The 19,157-nt window shown below is 37.5% G+C and overlaps 2 protein-coding genes across 2 annotated transcripts; both read left to right on the top strand.

The window, feature by feature from the left end:
* The first annotated feature begins 10,226 nt into the window (after nt 1-10,226).
* On the top strand, nt 10,227-11,970 carry LOC121263850 (putative UDP-rhamnose:rhamnosyltransferase 1). Its single transcript, XM_041166928.1, has 2 exons — nt 10,227-11,827; nt 11,885-11,970. Exon 1 carries the CDS (start codon nt 10,290-10,292, stop codon nt 11,724-11,726), a length of 1,437 nt encoding a protein of 478 aa, XP_041022862.1. The 5' UTR covers nt 10,227-10,289; the 3' UTR covers nt 11,727-11,827; nt 11,885-11,970.
* A 4,336-nt stretch (nt 11,971-16,306) lies between these two features.
* Nucleotides 16,307-18,042, top strand: LOC121263869 (putative UDP-rhamnose:rhamnosyltransferase 1). The gene has a single exon (XM_041166952.1). It carries the CDS (start codon nt 16,404-16,406, stop codon nt 17,841-17,843), a length of 1,440 nt encoding a protein of 479 aa, XP_041022886.1. The 5' UTR covers nt 16,307-16,403; the 3' UTR covers nt 17,844-18,042.
* Nucleotides 18,043-19,157: the final 1,115 nt, after the last annotated feature.

Raw genomic sequence — 19,157 nt, 5'->3', positions numbered from 1 at the left:
CAAACCAAGTTACTTTACAGGTTAGCACTTCACCTCATGAAGCACTTGCTCCAAGTGCCTCTCAATTGAATCCCTCTCAGGCATAAGCACAGCACCTCATAGCTCTTGTCAATGCTCAATTAACTCAGCAGAACTTGGGACAAACCAAGCCAAGACTGCCTACTCCGACTCCTACCAAACCAGATACTTCTGAAACCAGTTCCTCAATCACACCTTACTCGAACTTAGCAGGTAATTATCACTACCTCTCCACTCTTTCATTACTTGCTAATCACTCCCATCTTAGTACTGTGAACCACTGCAAATAGAGTTCATCTTGCCAACATGAGCACTTGGATGTTTATAACACACCATGGATCATGGACACAGGAGCCACTGATCACATGGTGTGCTCCACCTCCTTTTTTGACAAATCCTCTTCTTGCATCAAGCTTTTGTGCAGCTCCCAAATGGTACAAAGGCTCAAGTCACACACATAGGTATTTTCAAAATTTCAGAATCACTGTTTTTGAATAATGTCCTATGTGTGCCTTCATCTACATTCAATTTGATCTCAGTTAGCAAGCTCACTCAAAGACCAGATACATGCCTATTTTTCTTATGTGATATGTGCTTCATTCAAACTCTCTCTTCATGGATGACGATTGGACTTGCTAAGGTTCATGATGCACTATATTTCTTGCTGCCTTGTTCCCATGACAGCAACATCAATCTTCCTTCAACTCTCTCTAATCAAACTCGAGTTAATCAAGCAACCACACAACAAGTTTTTTATTTGTGGCACTTTAGATTAGGACATTTATCTTAAAAAAAGATGAATTTAATTCATTCTCATGTACCTAGTGTAAAGTCCAAGGATCAATCTCATTGTAAAATCTGTCATTTGGCCAAGCAAAAACATGTTTCCTTTCCTTCAAGTGTATCCACTAGTTCATTCCCTTTTGAACTAATACACTATGATATATGGGGGCCATATTCTCAAACTTCACTTCAAGGTTTTCATTACTTTTTGACTATCGTGGATGATTATTCCAGAGTGACTTGGGTTTTTCTGATAAAACTAAAAGCAAATAAAAGATCTATCTTACAGTCATTCTTTCAACTCATACACATTCAATTCAATAAGAATGTGAAGAAAATTAGGACTGACAATGGTTTTGAATTCGATATGGCTAATTTCTATAAAGACCATGACATCATTCACCAAAAGTCTTGTGTGTATACCCCTCAATAGAATGGTGTTGTTGAGAGGAAACACCAACACCTCTTAAATGTGGTCCGAGCCCTTCTCTTTCAAGATGCATTGCCTACTCAATTTTGGAGAGATGCAATTTTAGCAGATGCATACACCTTTAACAAGATACCTACACCTCTTCTCTCTAATAAATCTCCCTATGAAATGATCTTTTCATCACCATCTTCCTATGCTGACCTTCAAGTTTTTGGATGCCAAAGTTATGATAACACCATTAAACATCATAGAACTAAGTTTGAGACACGAGCTAGGCCTTGTATTTTTCTAGGATACCCTACAAATGTCAAGGGTTATAAGCTTTATGACATAGAAACTCATTCCACATTCATTTCCAGGAATGTAATCTTCCATGAATCTGTCTTTCCATTCCAATCTCCCACCTCCATTTCCTCTTCTCATTCCTCTAAGGACATCCATTCTTCCTTTCCTCAAAATCTGGTACTCCCTCTTACACTACCAAATGACTCATTTTCACCCACTTCCGTGTCACAATCTATCTCACAATCTGAAACACCCCATCCTGAAACATATTTCCCTGGTACCTCCCTTAATTCAACTCATCTTCCACCCCATCCTCTTGAGATGCATACCACCCCTCCTCTTCAAAGGTCCACTAGAGATAGACATCAACTGCCTATCTCCATGAATACCACTATCAGGTAGCAGCATCCCCTCCCCTCATCAATGATCCATCCACACCCTCTTCAACTCTTCACCCACTTCATCATCACTTGACCTACAAACATCTCTCCCCATCCCACCAATCTTTTTATGTTTTCCTCTCATTTTTTTTTTCTGAACCATCTTCCTATAGTGAAGCTCTCCAATTTAGACATTGGCAGGATGCCATGAGCAGTGAACTCGGTGCCTTAGAAGAAAACAACACTTGGACTGTTACTCCTCTTCCCCCCAACAAAGCTGCAATTGGTTGTAAATTTGTCTTCAAAGTCAAGCTCCAATCTAATGGTTCTCTTGAAAGACACAAAGCAAGGCTTGTAACAAAGGGATACACTCAAAGAGGGGTTTTGACTTCCAAGAGACCTTCAGTCTAATGGCTAAACTCACCACAGTTCATGTCTTCCTTGCCTTAGCATCCATTCAAAACTGATTTTTATCTCAAATGGATGTTCATAATGCCTTTTTACATGGGGATCTCAATGAGAAAATTTATATGGACCTACCACCTAGTTACAACATTCACAGAGAGCAGCATGAGGGGAAGAAATTAGTATGCAAGCTGAATAAGTCCATCTATGGAGTTAAACAAGCATCAAGGCAATGGTTTTCAAAATTTTCTAATTCACTCACTGCCATTGATTTTCTTCAATCCAAATCTGACTACTCTTTATTCACTAAAGAGAGTCAAAAAGGAGGATTCACAGCACTCTTATTGTATGTGGATGATATCAAAATAGGAGGCAATTCTCAAGAAGAAATTGATCTGCTCAAAGCTTACCTTCATGGAAAATTCAAAATCACGGACCTTGGACCCCTCAAATACTTCCTAGGACTAGAGGTTGCAAGGTTATCGGCCGGAATAAATTTCTATCAAAGGAAGTATACCCTCGAAATCTTGAAAGACTCAGGGTTACTTGGCACCAAACTAGCTTCCACACCCATTCAGTTAAATCACAAACTAAGACATACCACAAATGAAATCTTACAAGACCCTACAGCCTATAGAAGACTCATTGGAAGGCTCATTACTTGACCATTACCAAGTTAGACATTACTTATGTTGTAAATGTTCTGAGCCAGTTTATGGACAAACCCTCACAAGCTCACCTACACTCAGCTTATAGAGTTCTCAGGTATCTCAAAGGATCTATAGGCCAGGGTATCTTCCTATCATCAAGGTCATCTCTACAATTGAAGGCCTATAGTGACTTTGATTGGGCTGCTTATCCCCAGACGACGAGGCCTGTCACAGGTTTTTGTATATTTATTGGAGACTCATTGATAAGGTTGAAATCAAAGAAACAAGTGATTGTTTCTAAGTCTTCAGCAGTGGCAAAATATAGAGCATTGGCCTCTACAATCTGTGAAATTATTTGGCTCATTGGTTTGTTAAAGGAATTCAACATCGACCATACACAACCTGCTCTCTTGCTCTGTGATAACCAAGCAGCCATTCATATCGCAAAGAACCCCATCTTCCATGAGAGAACTAAACATATAGAACTAGACTACCACTTTGTTAAAGAGAAGGTCTTGGCTAGAATCATCACACCTGTCCACATTGCCTCAAAGTTCCAACTAGCAAATGTCTTCACTAAGGTCTTAACAGCTTTTGCTTTTCAGTTCTTACTGTCCAAGATGGGAATACTCAACATCTATACCCATCTTGAGGGAGAGTCTCACGAAACAAAATATGAGTACAAGGAAAAGAAATATGAGAACACTGAATAAACACGACATAGCATGTAGAAAATACAATGCAACAACCAAGTTGATGAAAAGCACAATGCAATAGCTAAAAGGTGTAAAGCAGTGGCACAAAAAAGCAAGGCAACAGAAGAAAAGCATGTGGCGACAGACCACTCTCAAAGGCTGCATATATTGCACACAAAAGCAGATAAAGTGATGAAAGACATGTAAAGTAATGCTTAATCCAGCTGACTGTAGAAGATTACTTGTAAATCAGTAGAAGATAAAAAGTTCACTTTAGGACTCTTCCTTTTTTGTTTTCTGTAATGTGTATATATATATATATATAGCAGAACTTTGTATCAATTATCAAATTGAATGAGAATCAGATTTTCTCCACATTATGGCTTCACTTCGAGTTTTTATTTTCACTTCTAACAATAAAGTAAGCGGGATTGCTCACAAAATTAGAGTGATGTATACATGGCACTAAAAATCTCTGGATTGTGTGCTAGTTCTTAATTTCTTCTTGAATCTAAAAATCTCTGGATTGTGTGCTAGTTCTTAATTTCTTATTGAATTGTGGTTGTTACAGTGTGGTTTTAATTAATTCCAAATTGTTGTTGTAAATCACCAACATAATACAGCTTGAAGAATGATGTAAAAAGAGGGACAAGGTCGAGGTCAAGTTGGAATAATTTTTAAGCCCCATTATTTAGATTAATATGGCATGGGGACTATAGTGTGGTATAGAGTCATTATTTATGGGCTTATAAGGTTTTTTTTTTTTTTTTTGTGCAGATGAATATCAGCCTGTAAATGGTTCGAACTAAATCATTTGACAACATGATGGGGACCACAATCTGAGCTATCTAGAATCATGAAATGCTTCAAGCAAGATATGTGTGTTTAAATTTAAATATATATATATATATATAAGCTATCAAAAAAAAAACAATGGATACTGTATTTGATCCAGCTGTAATTCCCACTTTTCCACATGTTATATATCCATGTACTTCACTAACACTTAGTGTGTTTAAGAACTATATATCCTCTTGGATCTGGAATGCCATTTCGATGGTTATATTTTCATGATTGAGAAAGTTTGATATTCATAGTAAGCTAATATTTATCATGGGTGTTAATACCAAAAATTGCACAACAGACCAGAATGGAGGAAATAATTATCCCCGCCCACAATGTTGATTCAGGTATTCTTCGCGTTCATCCATATAATAAATAATAAATAAGATAATAGAAATAAATAAAGGGAGACACAGGTATTTACATTGTTCGGCATAAAAGCATACGTCCACAGGTTGTTGGGGCAAAATCCACTATAACAAATGATGATTTTACGATGTCTCATTGCCTCACATATCACTCAATACAATGGGAGAATTTAGTCTCAGGAGAGTCCCTCTAGAGAATTGGTGGAGAGTGCTTGGAGAGAGCCTGTCGAATTTATGGGGGAGCTGCTCCTTATATAGAGGTTAGGCTGGTGAGCACATTTTGGCATCGGGGAGCTTCTGCAGCAAGCTTCAATGATGGCGGTGAGCAGAAAATGGCGACGACAAAAGGTGGTCTGGAACAATCTTTTTAAAGGCATAAAGTGCCGACAGGTCCAAGTTGTGGCCTCCGTGGGCTGTGCGTAGCAAGTGGTGTTGCGTTGGCCGTTACTCTCCCGCCAACTACATGATTCTCGCCGGCAATGATCTGGCAGTAAGACACCGGCTGGCTCTACTTGGCCGTTTGTCTAGGTGGTCGTACCTGGGCTACACCATGTACAGTGGCCGCGAGCAATGACCTGCACATAAAATGACTGGTTGCACATAGTTGTGCACCCCTTATGTGATTACGTCTGTTGTGCACTACGTGCCATGCACTCCAGTTCTCCTTTTTATTTTTTTATTTTTATTTTTTATTATATATAAATATATATTAACATTATGTGTGGCCCACAAACACATGTGCACACACTCTTCTTCTTTTTTCTTTTCCTTTTCACAAAAAAAGTACTAATGAAATAGAAGATGACAAGGAAGTAGTTGACATGGTAGGAAAAACTTATCTAGCTTTTAGAGATCAGCTCAATGGCTAAGGATTCATCCTTCCCCCAATTCCGGTGCAAAAGATCAGTCGATTCCACTGACGGCGCCAACTGTTAATGCCAAAAATTGCACAATAGACTGGAATGGAGGAAAAAATTATTCTTGGCCCACGATGTTGATTCAGGTGTTCTTCGTGTTTATCCATATAATAAATAATAAACAAGTGAATAGAAATAAATAAAGGGAAACACAGAAATTTACTAGGTTTGGCATAAAAGTCGACGTCCACAGGTTGTAGGGGGCAAAATCTACTATAACAGGTGATATTTTACAATGTTTCATAGTCTCACATATCGTTCAATACAATGGGAGAATTTAATCTCAAAAGAGTCCCACTAGAGAATTGGTGGAGAGTGCATGGAGAGAGCCTGTCAGATTTGTAGGGGAGCTGCTCCTAACATAAAAGTTATTTTCTTAGAGTGATAGAGTCCAACTTGACTTGTGAAATATTTTTCTTTTAGGAGTCTAAGCTAACTTCTTTGCCTTATCTCTCTCTTGACCCAATCAATTTAGTCCCTAACAATGGGAATTACTTTCAATGGGAATTTATATCCATAATAATTTTGGACATGATCCTAGCTACGAGCTAGCTAGCTAGCTAGCTATCATTTGGACATCACTCCAAATTGCCACCAATTTAAATTCTTATATTCTTATGTGAATTGCCAATTGTGGGAAAAAAAAAATAGAATACCATTGATTTTTAAGCCATAAACTCCTAGGAATTGCAATAAAAGAGATTATTATCTATGGTAGCAATTACTATTGGTAGTAAGCTTTGAGAAAAGGAATAAAAGTATTTTAATTCGAACAATTAGAAGCACCTAAAAATATATATCATTCCTAACAAGTTTTATCGGTAGAAAATACATTTTTCAGACAAAAAAATAGAAAATTCGATCATTATAAGCCGTCGATTGTACAAATTGTTATTTTCTGCGGCTTCAATCTATAGATAATGATATTCACAATTGTGGCCAAAACAAGTCGCAGCAAAAACTTGTTTCCCACCAATGAAGTGTATCAGAAGTAATGTGCAACAATAATATAATCGTCGAAATTAATCACTTTTACCCACGAAACATGACCAATTGGATCTACTATAATTCCCACAAATCTACTTTTTTTTTTTCCGCGGACACACCACGTGCCAGTTGTAGGAAATATTTCTTTTTACGATGAGTTATTTTCGGCAACAAATAGAGTGGATTTGTTGGGAAGGAAAATGCCAGATTCCCTTACCGCTCATGTAATTTAATTTTTTTATTTTTTACTTAATGGTTAAGGAAGTAATTATTAATGAAATTATATTTTTTTTCTTAGTAATTAAGAATGTTTAAAAGAATACTTGAAAGAAAATTAAAAGAAAAATGACAAAAAATTTATAACTAGCAGTATGCACAACGGTAAACTTTGGACGGCCGCTAGCACCATCCTTATTGGAAATATCTTTTTAGCAACTGGATTCAGGGATTTTGCAACCAAAATCTTCGGCAGGAAAAGGTAGTTTTTGTTCCTAGCTAATAAAGTTCACTAAAATAATATAATAAATATTAAAACAGTCCTTCTATAGACAACTGCCCTGGGAAACCCCCGCGGCATCGTGTCCGACATAGCATATGTTGCAACGTCGTCGTTTGCATTTCCATCGAAGACAAAAGGGGTCGGTTGGCCTCCTTTCTCATTTTTCCCATCCCCACAAAAACTGCTCTTTTCACTCTGTCTACAAATCTTTTCCAATGCATTCCGCAAGTCCAACGAAAGCAGGTTTCAACGTAGCACCACCACTCCTCCATAGACCAGCAGTCTCGCCACTGCCCAGCTCATGCAGCCCCTTGCACCAGACCACGTAAACAGCCATGCATGCACCATGGCAATTCCATGCTACACATCCTCCACACGTACAACCTGCACCACCCTGCCGAAGCCAAGCCTCACGTAAAACACACAAATCGTAGGCCCATGTCCGCGGCATGCATGCTGCACCTCCACGTCGTCACCATCATCAAGCTTCAAGCCGCAGCCCATGGAACCCCGTGCACGGCAGCTCAGCCAATCCCACCTCTAGGCCACATCCTCACCGTTGCACGTGAACCAGCAAACCGTGAACCAAGCTCCTCCACCCTGTTGCTCCTGCACCATCAACACACACATACGGCCTCCACCTCACTGCACAACAGCCGAGCAACGTGACGAAACTTCCCTCACAAGGTAAAAACCACCAATGCCACCACCGTTCGCCACCTTCTTTGCAAACTCATCACGGTGAGCCCTTGTTTTAGCCCCCGAAAAATAGAGGATTTTCATGAGCCACAGCCAACTAGCCACATCGCCAGCTCTCTCTCTCCGCTTCGTCGTTACCTGCCCAGAAAACACCAGTCGTTGCACCCACACCTTTAGGTTAGCTACTACCGTCACACCCTACCTCCTCTCCCTCTATGTTACTCTCGGTTTCCTCCCATAATCTCTCATCACATTGCCTCTCTCGTTCACTCATCACACACTCTCTCTCTCTCCACGTAATGCTCAGCTTGCCATCGGTACAACCACCCCTCAGCAACCCAGCTCCACCGCATTCCCTTCCCTCACGGTGAGTATCTTGCGTCAATTGTATGCAGCTCTGTTCCAGTTGTTTTACGTAATATATTGCATTGGCCACACAGCATCATTTTGCCTGTAACTGGCCAACAATGGTGTCCTTTGAAAAGAAATTTCCTTTTCTCTCCCTTTCACCATTTCTTTAATTTCTTTGCCAAATCTTACTAGTACGATAACGTGGGCTTTCTTTGTCATTCTGCTCAATCTCATTCTTTGACCTCCCAAGTTGGCTTGGGTTTTCATCTGATATATACTAGTTAATTACAGAGAATATGGCACTGAATTTTGACCATTATTTGTTGCTATATCTGAAAGTTCCTTTGAATGTTGGCATCTAGAAATCACCCTGGCCTCATAAGTGACGGGAAATGGGGGGGAAACATCTTACCTCAACCACTTATGCTTCGACGAGGGACCCACTTGATGCCTAAAATGCCATGGATTTTTTGGTATCAGTTGTTGTCCGCTTTGTGGATTCTGGAGAACGAAATAACTCTGAAATGATTGGAAGAAATGGGGGGAATCGCAAAATCGTGGCTTTTTGGCTTCGTGGAGAAGACGAAGACAGTAACTTCGCAAAACCGTGAGTTCGTGGGTAGGAGGGTTCGTGGGTTCGTGGAGACCACGAAGACTAACTGTGGAGAAGATGAAGACTGGGCTATGGCGGGCTTCTGCTTCATAGGGCAGCGACTTCGTGGAGGATGATGGGGCTTCGTGGATGTAGAAAAGAAAGAAATGAAGATAGAGTGAAAAGAGCAATTTTCGTCGGGATGGGCAAAATGGGTGAGAAGGCCAGCCGACCCTTTTGTCTTCGAGGGAAATGCAAATAACGATGTTGCACATATACCACATCGGACACGATGCCATAGGGGTTTTCCAGGATGGTTGTGAATAGCATTTTTTATATTAAAATGATAAATTAGATCAATTTATTATAAAATTATATCTAATTCTCTTTCTATAGCGTTAGCAATGACGTTATCAGCTGATCATGAACTGTCGTCTTGCCTTTATTCATTGTTTTATATAAGCAACGAAAGGAAGAATTCCAAACGCCGTATTAAATATTCCGATCCTGTATGATTGCATGCATGCGACGTTTCTTATTTTTTTAAGCGACGAAAGGGACATTGGTCGTATCAGGGAAAATGCATGCTCCATGCTACTTTAACTCACAAAATATATAGACTAAATGGTGACCGATTCAATTTTTTTTTTATCTTTCATATATAATAAATAGCCTGAATCGCCATTATTATTTGTACCACTTATATGTATAATCTATATTTTAATTATATATATTTTAAAGAAAAATAATATTTACAGTTACAGTATAAGTTTTGTACATTCCTTTTAAAAAAATTAAGTAAATCTGAGATTTATATAAAAAAATTATTTTTTAAATAATCAACTTCTTTTAAAAAAAAATATGCCGAAGTTGCACAATCTAATTATTAAATTATATATGGCATTACTGTTTTCTAAAATGATAAACGTACGTAGATATATATAAGTTTCCCTTACATGCATGCTTTTTTTTAGCTGGTAAACCGTGCCTGGATGGATGTATGTTTCCAATGAAGAGTTTCTTGCCCTGACATTTAAGTTTTGAAACCTTGATCTCGAAGGATCAACGGCAAGGAAAATGCTAAGCTTACCGTTGGGGCTTCCAGCGGTGGGCGTAGACCCACCCCAAGGGCAAAATAAAATATCAGCACGTACGTCCAAAGCATGGAGAGCCGACCGCCCATATTTTTGTATGATATGGAAAATTTTTCTTAAAATAAAGTCCAAATTTGACTTTGGAAATGCGTGCACATATATATATATATACTGTGCCGACCAGACATTTATCTCTATATATATAAATCGAAGAGACGCAGTGAGCGCTGTAGTAGCCTGTCGGCGAAGATAAACTCTAGGAACACCATTACCTCTTAAAGAAGCCGCGCGCCATGGCTGCAACTAAGCAGCAGCTTCACATAGCCATGTTCCCATGGTTAGCCTTTGGTCACATAATCCCATCATTAGAGCTCGGCAAGCTCATAGCCCGACGAAAGGGTCATCGTATTTCCTTCATATCCACGCCTAGAAACATTGATCGCCTTCCCAAGATCCCTTCAGATGTTGCGCCCTTGATAACTTTGGTGAAGCTTCCCTTACCCCATGTTGACAACCTGCCGGAGAACGCAGAGGCCACCATGGACGTACCCCACCACATAATTCCATACCTTAAGATAGCTCATGATGGTCTTCAAGAACCCTTGTCTAAGTTTTTAGAAACTTCGAACCCTGATTGGATCATTCACGACTTTGCCCCTTACTGGTTACCACCAATTACTGCTAGACTTGGCATCTCACGGGCTTTCTTCAGCATTTACAACGCATCATCCTTGTGCTTCTTTGGCCCACCGAAGTGGTTGCCTTCGTCGTCGGGAACAGCAGACGGGCCCGATCCAGGTTATAAACGAACGGAACTTGAGCATTTCACTGTCCCTCCCAAATGGATCCCCTTTCCATCCAAAATAGTCTATCGGTCTTATGAGGCGAAAAAGCTCTTTGAAAACATTGACGCGAATGCCTCCGGTGTTTCGGACTTGTTTCGTTTCATGATGGTTTACTTCGGCACCGAAGTCGTGGCTATTAAAACATGCATGGAAGTCGAAGCTGAGTGGTTGAATCTCTTCGGAGAGCTTCTCCATATACCCGTGGTTCCCGTGGGCTTATTGCCACCCTCGCCAGAAGAAGGCAATGACAATAAAGATACCACTTGGGATACAATTTCGGAGTGGCTAGACAAGCAAGAAAAAGGATCAGTGGTTTATGTAGCACTCGGAAGTGAAATCCGGCCGAGTGAAGAAGACTTCAACGAGTTGGCTCTCGGACTTGAGCAATCTGGGTGTCCATTCTTTTGGGCTCTAAGAAAGTCAGCCGGTGGGGAATCAATTGAGCTACCGGAAGGGTTCGAGGAGCGAACCAAAGGTCGTGGGATTATTTGGACAGGCTGGGCACCTCAGTTCAAGATACTAGGTCACGAGTCGGTTGGCGGGTTCGTGACTCACTGTGGCTGGAGTTCAGTGACAGAGGCATTCCAGTTTGGACGTGCGCTAATCCTGTTGCCTTTCATTGGGGACCAAGGATTAATTGCTAGATTCTTGGAAGAGAGACAAGCAGGAGTTGAAATTCCCAGGAAGGAGGAAGATGGGTCATTTACCAGGGACTCTGTGGCACAAACTTTGAGGTTGGTGATGAAAGACGCAGAGGGTCAGATTTACAGGGACAAAGCTAGGGAAATGACCACCATATTTGGGGACAAGGAACTCCAGCACCGATACGTTGATAAATTTGTTGAGTTGCTGGAGAACCACAGGCAGATCATTACCAAGGGTTAGAAAGTGACGAGATTTATAAGCAATATGAATTGTCAGGATCGAGTTCTTTAACATTGGTTTGGAAACGTTGTTGAAGATCATGTTTTAATTAACAAAATACTCATTGTACGTGATCATCAGGGTGTCCCTGATGTTGGTTGAAGTGATAAAGTCGAAAATAATGGAGCTCATGTACTATATAATAGTCTCGAACGCCATGATTTGCGCCACTATAATCTATATTTTACTCATTTGCTTGATCAAATTAAGTGAAACGTACGTAGAAATTTCTCTTATACATCTGCGACCAGCTGGTTCTAGTCTGTAAAGCTGGGATGATATTTTAAGGGATGAAACCGTGGGCGGAATGTAATATATTCCATTGATGTTCAAAGTTCAAAGCTAACTCCAACGTATACCACTGGAAAATTAGAAATCTCAATCCTTCCTAATACATAGTTATGCATAGTTGTAAAATACAGCAGAGTCGCATAACTTTTTTTAAAAAATAAATAAATATAAAATATGTGTAAATAAAATAAAATTTTTAATAATAAATTTCGCTATCACCAATAGTGATAGATGCGACGCGCGTTCAAAGTTACAAACCATTCTAATTTTGGGATATAAGAATTTAGAAGGCAACTTGGTAACGTTTTTGACTGGAAGCTGCTGCTTTTTTGACCGGAAGGTGGCTGTACCCATTATTGGCGTCTCGGTTGAAAACTTGAAAGTAATGCATGCGACGTCGGTCCAACACCGCATTCCCAGTTTAGACAAATATACTCAACTCGTTCTTTTTTGACCGCACTACAAGAAAAATAAGTTTTTGTGACCAGTTAATTCTAACGAAATGATTATTTACAACTAAAATTAGTTACGAATAATCTTTTAATTGTAATAAATTGACCACAAAAATCCATTTTTTTTATAGTACCGAAAGGTGGCTGTACCCATAAATGTGTGATTTTTTTTTTTTTATAGGTACATTTAGTGTGAGTTAAATATGCACATCAATGCATACAAGTTTTTTTTTCTTTTTTTTTTTTAAATATTTTATAAGCATTCTTAACCATTAAGGTATGTATGGAAGGAGATATAATTTCATCTCATCCCATATTATTTTATCTCAATTGTAAGGTTCAAATCAGTAGCATATAATTTAATCTCAAGATAATGTCAAAAATCAAGTTAAGAGATAAAGTCATAAATGGATACGATAAGCTAACGCAGAATCTTAAGAGGAAAGACACACAAACTCTTAAGAGGAAAGGGATGCAGACACCTAAAAAGAAAATGACTAAAACTTCTAATAGGAAAAAGGCTTCAAAAGATAAGTTGGACCTCTATATATATGAGGGGATCCCCACACATCACTTGCAGCTTCACAACTCCATATAGCATGACTCACTGTATCAACTTCTCTAACACAGATAGGCATAAAGCGTTATCCACCATTTTCCCCTTAGCCAGACTATATTTAGTAGGGAGATAATCATTCACAGCTTTTCACTTGAAGTTCTTCACTACTAGAGGGACTTTCATCTTCCATATAGCCTTATAACCCACTCCTCCACTTTTAATACTAGAGGATTCACCTTTGCTCCTTCTATTCATATCCATATCCAAGTAGTAGGCACTTCAAATTGAGAAAATCTCAATGTTAGTAAATCTCCAAATCTACTTGTCATTGCCACCCCTCCTGCTGATAGGAATTGAGCTCACAATCTCATACTCTTCTTTCCCTAGAACAACTTCTTTCACTTCCTCCTTCCACCACCCATTATCAATGAACTCTTCTACCTTAGCCATCTTATCAATATTCTACATAAGAGATTGTGATGAGCGCCAAGAGGTCCAAGAAGGTATCCACTTGTCTTTCCAAACCCTGATCTGTTTCTCATTCCCGACTCTCCAAACCACCCCTTCGTTAAGCAACCTCAAAGAACTCTACAATCCCCTCCACATAACAGAAAGACACAACCCAAGTTTTGAGGTCAATAGGCCATTTCCCTTAAATATTTTTCTTTAAAGATTCTTGCTAAAAGAGACCCAGGGATCATAGCTTTCAAGGGGAATTTATATTCATAATAATTTTGGACATGATCCTAGCTAGCTATCGTTTGGACATCAGTACTCCAGAATTGCCACCAAATTAAATTCTTATATTCTTATCATGTGAATTTTCAGTTGTGGAAAAAAATAGAACACCATTGATTTTTAAGCGATAAAATCCTAGGAATTGCAATAAAAGAGATTATTAATTATTTATGGTAGCAATTTCTGTTGGTAGTAAGCTTTGAGAAAAGGCATAAAAGACAAAAGTATTATAATTTGAACAATTAGAATTACCTAAAAAATTATAACATTCCTGATAAGTTTTTATCGGTTGAAAATACCTTTTCAGTCAGAAAATAGAAATTTCGATCATTATAAGCCGGCGATTGTACAACTTTTTATTTTCAGCGGCCTCAATCCATATAGAATGACGTGCACAATTGTGGCCAAAACAAGTCGCAGCAAAAGCTTGTTTCCCCCCAATGAAGTGTATCAGAAATAATGAGCAACAATTATATGATCGTCGAAATTGATCATTTTTACCCACGAAACATGACCGCTATTGCCGCCAAAATCTTCGACGGCGGCAGAAGGCAGTTTTTGTTCAATTAGATCTGTCGTTATATAATTATAAAAAATGATTTATATATAATATTTTATATAACTATATTTTAAATGAAAAATATTTTTATAAAATATCTTATAAAAATAATATTATTTTATAATATTATTATGTAATATATTATATATATCATTATTCTAAAATTATATATAAATCTCTTTCTATAGCGTTAGCTATGACGTTATCAGCTGATCATAATCTGTCGTCTTGTGTTGATTTCAACGCCCTATACTTTTTTCCTCGAAGGCCCCGACATTTAAGTTTTGAAAGAGAGGTGCTATGGTCACCGAAGATTTGTCCTGAAAAGTGTTCCGAACTGCACATTTTATTTTTTTATTTTTCTTTACATTTTTTTCATATATTTTTTTAATTATCATTAATATTTAAAAAAAATTAAAAAATTTATAATATCATTAAAAAACACTTCCTTAATCACTAAGTAAAAAAAAAAAAAAGATTTCGAGACAAACTTTCGAGAGCTTTAGCATTTCTGATTTGGAAAACTCTACTACGTCACTCCAAACGTATCGTTCAACTTGACAACTTGATGAATTTATTTATTTGTTTTTTTTATCGAATGATGAGAGAAATGATTTTAAATATATTAGTATATTTTTTTATTTTTTAAGAATATTAAAATATGAATAAAAAAATTAAAAAAAATTATTTTTATAACTAACAATAATACTCTACGGTACTGCTCTGACGACAGAATAATACCGCTCCTTCTAAGTTTTTAACCTCCTCCCCGAGTAGCACCCCTCTCAAGTTTTCAACCCTTGTTCTCAAAGGATCATGGGCAACATAAAATAACAGCACGTACGTCCAAAGCATGCAGAGCCGGCCGCCTTCTACTATTGAGCTCCAACGGCAACCGCAACGTATTAAGAAAAAAACTAGCATTAGCAATTGTTACAAACCAAAAACAAATTAATTTGTTTCCTAAATTGGTTTAGCGACCGAAACTCATGGCAGGCCGGAGAAGTGTTGGCTGGATTTAAAATTATAGACAAAATTATTTCATTAAAAAGAAATCTAAATAGGAATCACGGGAATTTTTTTTTAGAGCTAGTTTGGATTTAGAGATAAGATGAGATAGTTTAAGATGAAAAATAAAAGTTAAAAAAAATATTGTTAGAATATTATTTTTTAATATTATTATTATTTTAAAATTTGAAAAATTAAATTGTTTATTATATTTTGTGTTAAAATTTAGAAAAGTTGTAATAATGAGATGAAATAAAACACTTTTTAAATTCAAACCAGAATTTTTTTATGGAAATAAACTTGATTTCATTCAATAAAACCGAAATTACAGCTGTGATTAATACATACAGAAAAAAAATCTATATTATAAGCTAAATTATTCATCTGTATAGAGCTCTCCCAGCCGCACACAAATTTTTTTGTGACGAGTATTATCTTAATTTTTATAAATTATCTCCTAATAAACTTTATAATTTATCTAAAAGAAAAGTTGTTTGTAAAAATAAAACTAAATAACCACTCTACAAAAGAAGAGAGGTACTATATATCACCCTCTGTCCTCTCAAAGATAAGGGCGGGTTACTGTCACCAACCATCTTCAAAAAGAGAGTGGGACTCTTCTCGACACAAGTCCAAAAGCTTCTTCTTTTTTTTTTTTTCCACTTAAAATAAAACAACAGAACTGCAAAAAAAAAAAAACAACACTTGAACACTTGAAAAAATAAATTAAAATTAAAAAAAAATAGTTGGACTTAAAAACACTGGAAAGCGGGCTGTAGTGGCCCGCCACTCTGGAAGAAAGCCCAGCTGCCGATCTTGAAAATCCAGCGGTCGATGCCCCCAGAAATATATAGAAGTCCAAATTTGACTTTGGCAACGTGCATATATATATATATATATATATGTATATACAATGCCGACCAGACATTTATCTCCATATATATAAATCGAAGAGACGAGAATGTGCGCTGTAGTCTGTCGGCGAAGATAAACTCCCGGAACACCATTACCTCTGAAAGAAGCCGCGCGCCATGGCTGAAACTAAGCAGCAGCTTCACATAGCCATGTTCCCATGGTTAGCCTTTGGTCACATAATCCCATCTTTAGAGCTCGGCAAGCTCATTGCCCGACGAAAGGGTCATCGTATTTCCTTCATATCCACGCCTAGAAACATTGATCGCCTTCCCAAGATCCCTTCAGATGTTGCGCCTTTGATAACTTTGGTGAAGCTTCCCTTACCCCATGTTGACAACCTGCCGGAGAACGCAGAGGCCACCATGGACGTACCCCACCACATAATTCCATACCTTAAGATAGCTCATGATGGTCTTCAAGAACCCTTGTCTAAGTTTTTAGAAACTTCGAACCCTGATTGGATCATTCATGACTTTGCCCCTTACTGGTTACCACCAATTGCTGCCAGACTTGGCATCTCACGGGCTTTCTTCAGCATTTACAACGCATCATCCTTGTGTTTCATTGGACCACCGAAGTGGTTGTCTTCGTCGTCCGGAAGAGCAGACGGGCCCGATTCAGGTTATAAACGAACGGAACTTGAGCATTTCACTGTCCCTCCCAAATGGATCCCCTTTCCATCCAAAATAGTCTATCGGTCTTATGAGGCGAAAAAGCTCTTTGAAAACATTGACGCGAATGCCTCCGGTGTTTCGGACTTGTTTCGTTTCATGATGGTTTTCTTAGGAACCGAAGTCGTGGCTATTAAAACATGTATGGAAGTTGAAGCTGAGTGGTTGAATCTCTTCGGAGAGCTTCTACATATACCCGTGGTTCCCGTGGGCTTATTGCCACCCTCGCCAGAAGAAGGCAATGACAATAAAGATACCACTTGGGATACAATTTCGGAGTGGCTAGACAAGCAAGAAAAAGGATCAGTGGTTTATGTAGCACTCGGAAGTGAAATCCGGCCGAGTGAAGAAGACTTCAACGAGTTGGCTCTCGGACTTGAGCAATCTGGGTGTCCATTCTTTTGGGCTCTAAGAAAGTCAGCCGGTGGGGAATCAATTGAGCTACCGGAAGGGTTCGAGGAGCGAACCAAAGGTCGTGGGATTATTTGGACAGGCTGGGCACCTCAGTTCAAGATACTAGGTCACGAGTCGGTTGGCGGGTTCGTGACTCACTGTGGCTGGAGTTCAGTGACAGAGGCATTCCAGTTTGGACGTGCGCTAATCCTGTTGCCTTTCATTGGGGACCAAGGATTAATTGCTAGATTCTTGGAAGAGAGACAAGCAGGAGTTGAAATTCCCAGGAAGGAGGAAGATGGGTCATTTACCAGGGACTCAGTGGCACAAACTTTGAGGTTGGTGATGAAAGACGCAGAGGGTCAGATTTACAGGGACAAAGCTAAGGAAATGACCACCATATTTGGGGACAAGGAACTCCAGCACCGATACGTTGATAAATTTGTTGAGTTGCTGGAGAACCACAGGCGGATGATCATTACCAAGGGTTAGAAAGTGACGAGATTTATAAGCAATATGAATTGTCAGTATCGAGTTCTTTAACATTGGTTTGGAAACGTTGTTGAAGATCATGTTTTAATTAACAAAATACTCAATATTGTACGTGATCATCTGTTTGTCCCTCATGTTGGTTAAAGTGATAAAGTCGAAAATAATGGAGGTCAGATCTTTCTTATTTGGATTATGTAAATGTAAAAGAAGATGGTTTTTGTTATAATAAGTGTTGTCGGTCAAAAGAAATAAAAAAATATTTTCTTTCTTATTTTCTTCGATGATTTGGTTGCAACAATTTTTTTAAGAATTATAATATTATTACTAATTAACATATAATCAGTAGAATGGTAAAATATAATATAATATAATAATTTAAATTTTTTAAAAAATAAATTAATATTATTTTATTATTATAAAAAATATATATAAATAACCTAATATAGAGATTGAATGTGAATAAAATAGATAAAGATAAATTCATATTATATTAACTAAAACTTGAGTTTTGATCAGTTTAGCAATTAGAACGAGATTACTGCTCTCATGAGTCTCGAACGCCATGATTTGCGCCACTATAATCTAGATTTTAACCATTACGCTTGATCAAATTAAAGTAAACGTACATATATAGCAAATTAATTAAGTAGATATTTATATTTAAAGATTGGTTCGATCACATTAAATTATGTTAGTCATGTATAAATATTTTTTATAAGATTGTTATATAGATAAGACATTTCTCTTATATTAAAATAAGAAAAATGATATTTGTGCGTAGTTATAAAATAGCATAATTTTTTTTAAAAAAATAAATAAATATAAAATCTATGTAAATAAAATAAAATTCTTAATAATAAATTTCACTATCAGTCAATTTTTTTTTTTTTTTTTCTAATCAATCACTATCAGTCTATCACCAATAATGATAGATACGTACAAACCATTCTAATTTTGGGAGATATAAGAAGCTGGCAACTTGGTAACGTTTTTGACTGGAAGCTCCTGTTTTATTGACCAGAAGGTAGCTTTATTGATTGATGAATAATTATAGATTATTACCTTATTATTATATATTTATTATTTTTTTATTTGACTTTTTTTTAAAAATTTTAATTTTATTTAATAATTAAGAAAGTAAGTATTAATAAAATTATATATTTTTTAATTTTTTTCTTAATGATTAAAGATGTTAAAAAAATATTTCAAAAAAAAATAATAAAAAAATAAAAATCGATGCTTGCTGACCACTTGTTTTAGACATTCACCCTATACAAATGGTGCGCAAACGGTTGCTGACGTGGAAAAAAGAAA

Source organism: Juglans microcarpa x Juglans regia, chromosome 4S (genome assembly GCF_004785595.1).
Source record: "Juglans microcarpa x Juglans regia isolate MS1-56 chromosome 4S, Jm3101_v1.0, whole genome shotgun sequence".
NCBI classification, from domain to species: Eukaryota; Viridiplantae; Streptophyta; class Magnoliopsida; order Fagales; family Juglandaceae; genus Juglans; species Juglans microcarpa x Juglans regia.
The sequence above is the reverse complement of the archived record's forward strand: the minus strand, read 5'-3'. Positions and strand labels throughout refer to the sequence as shown.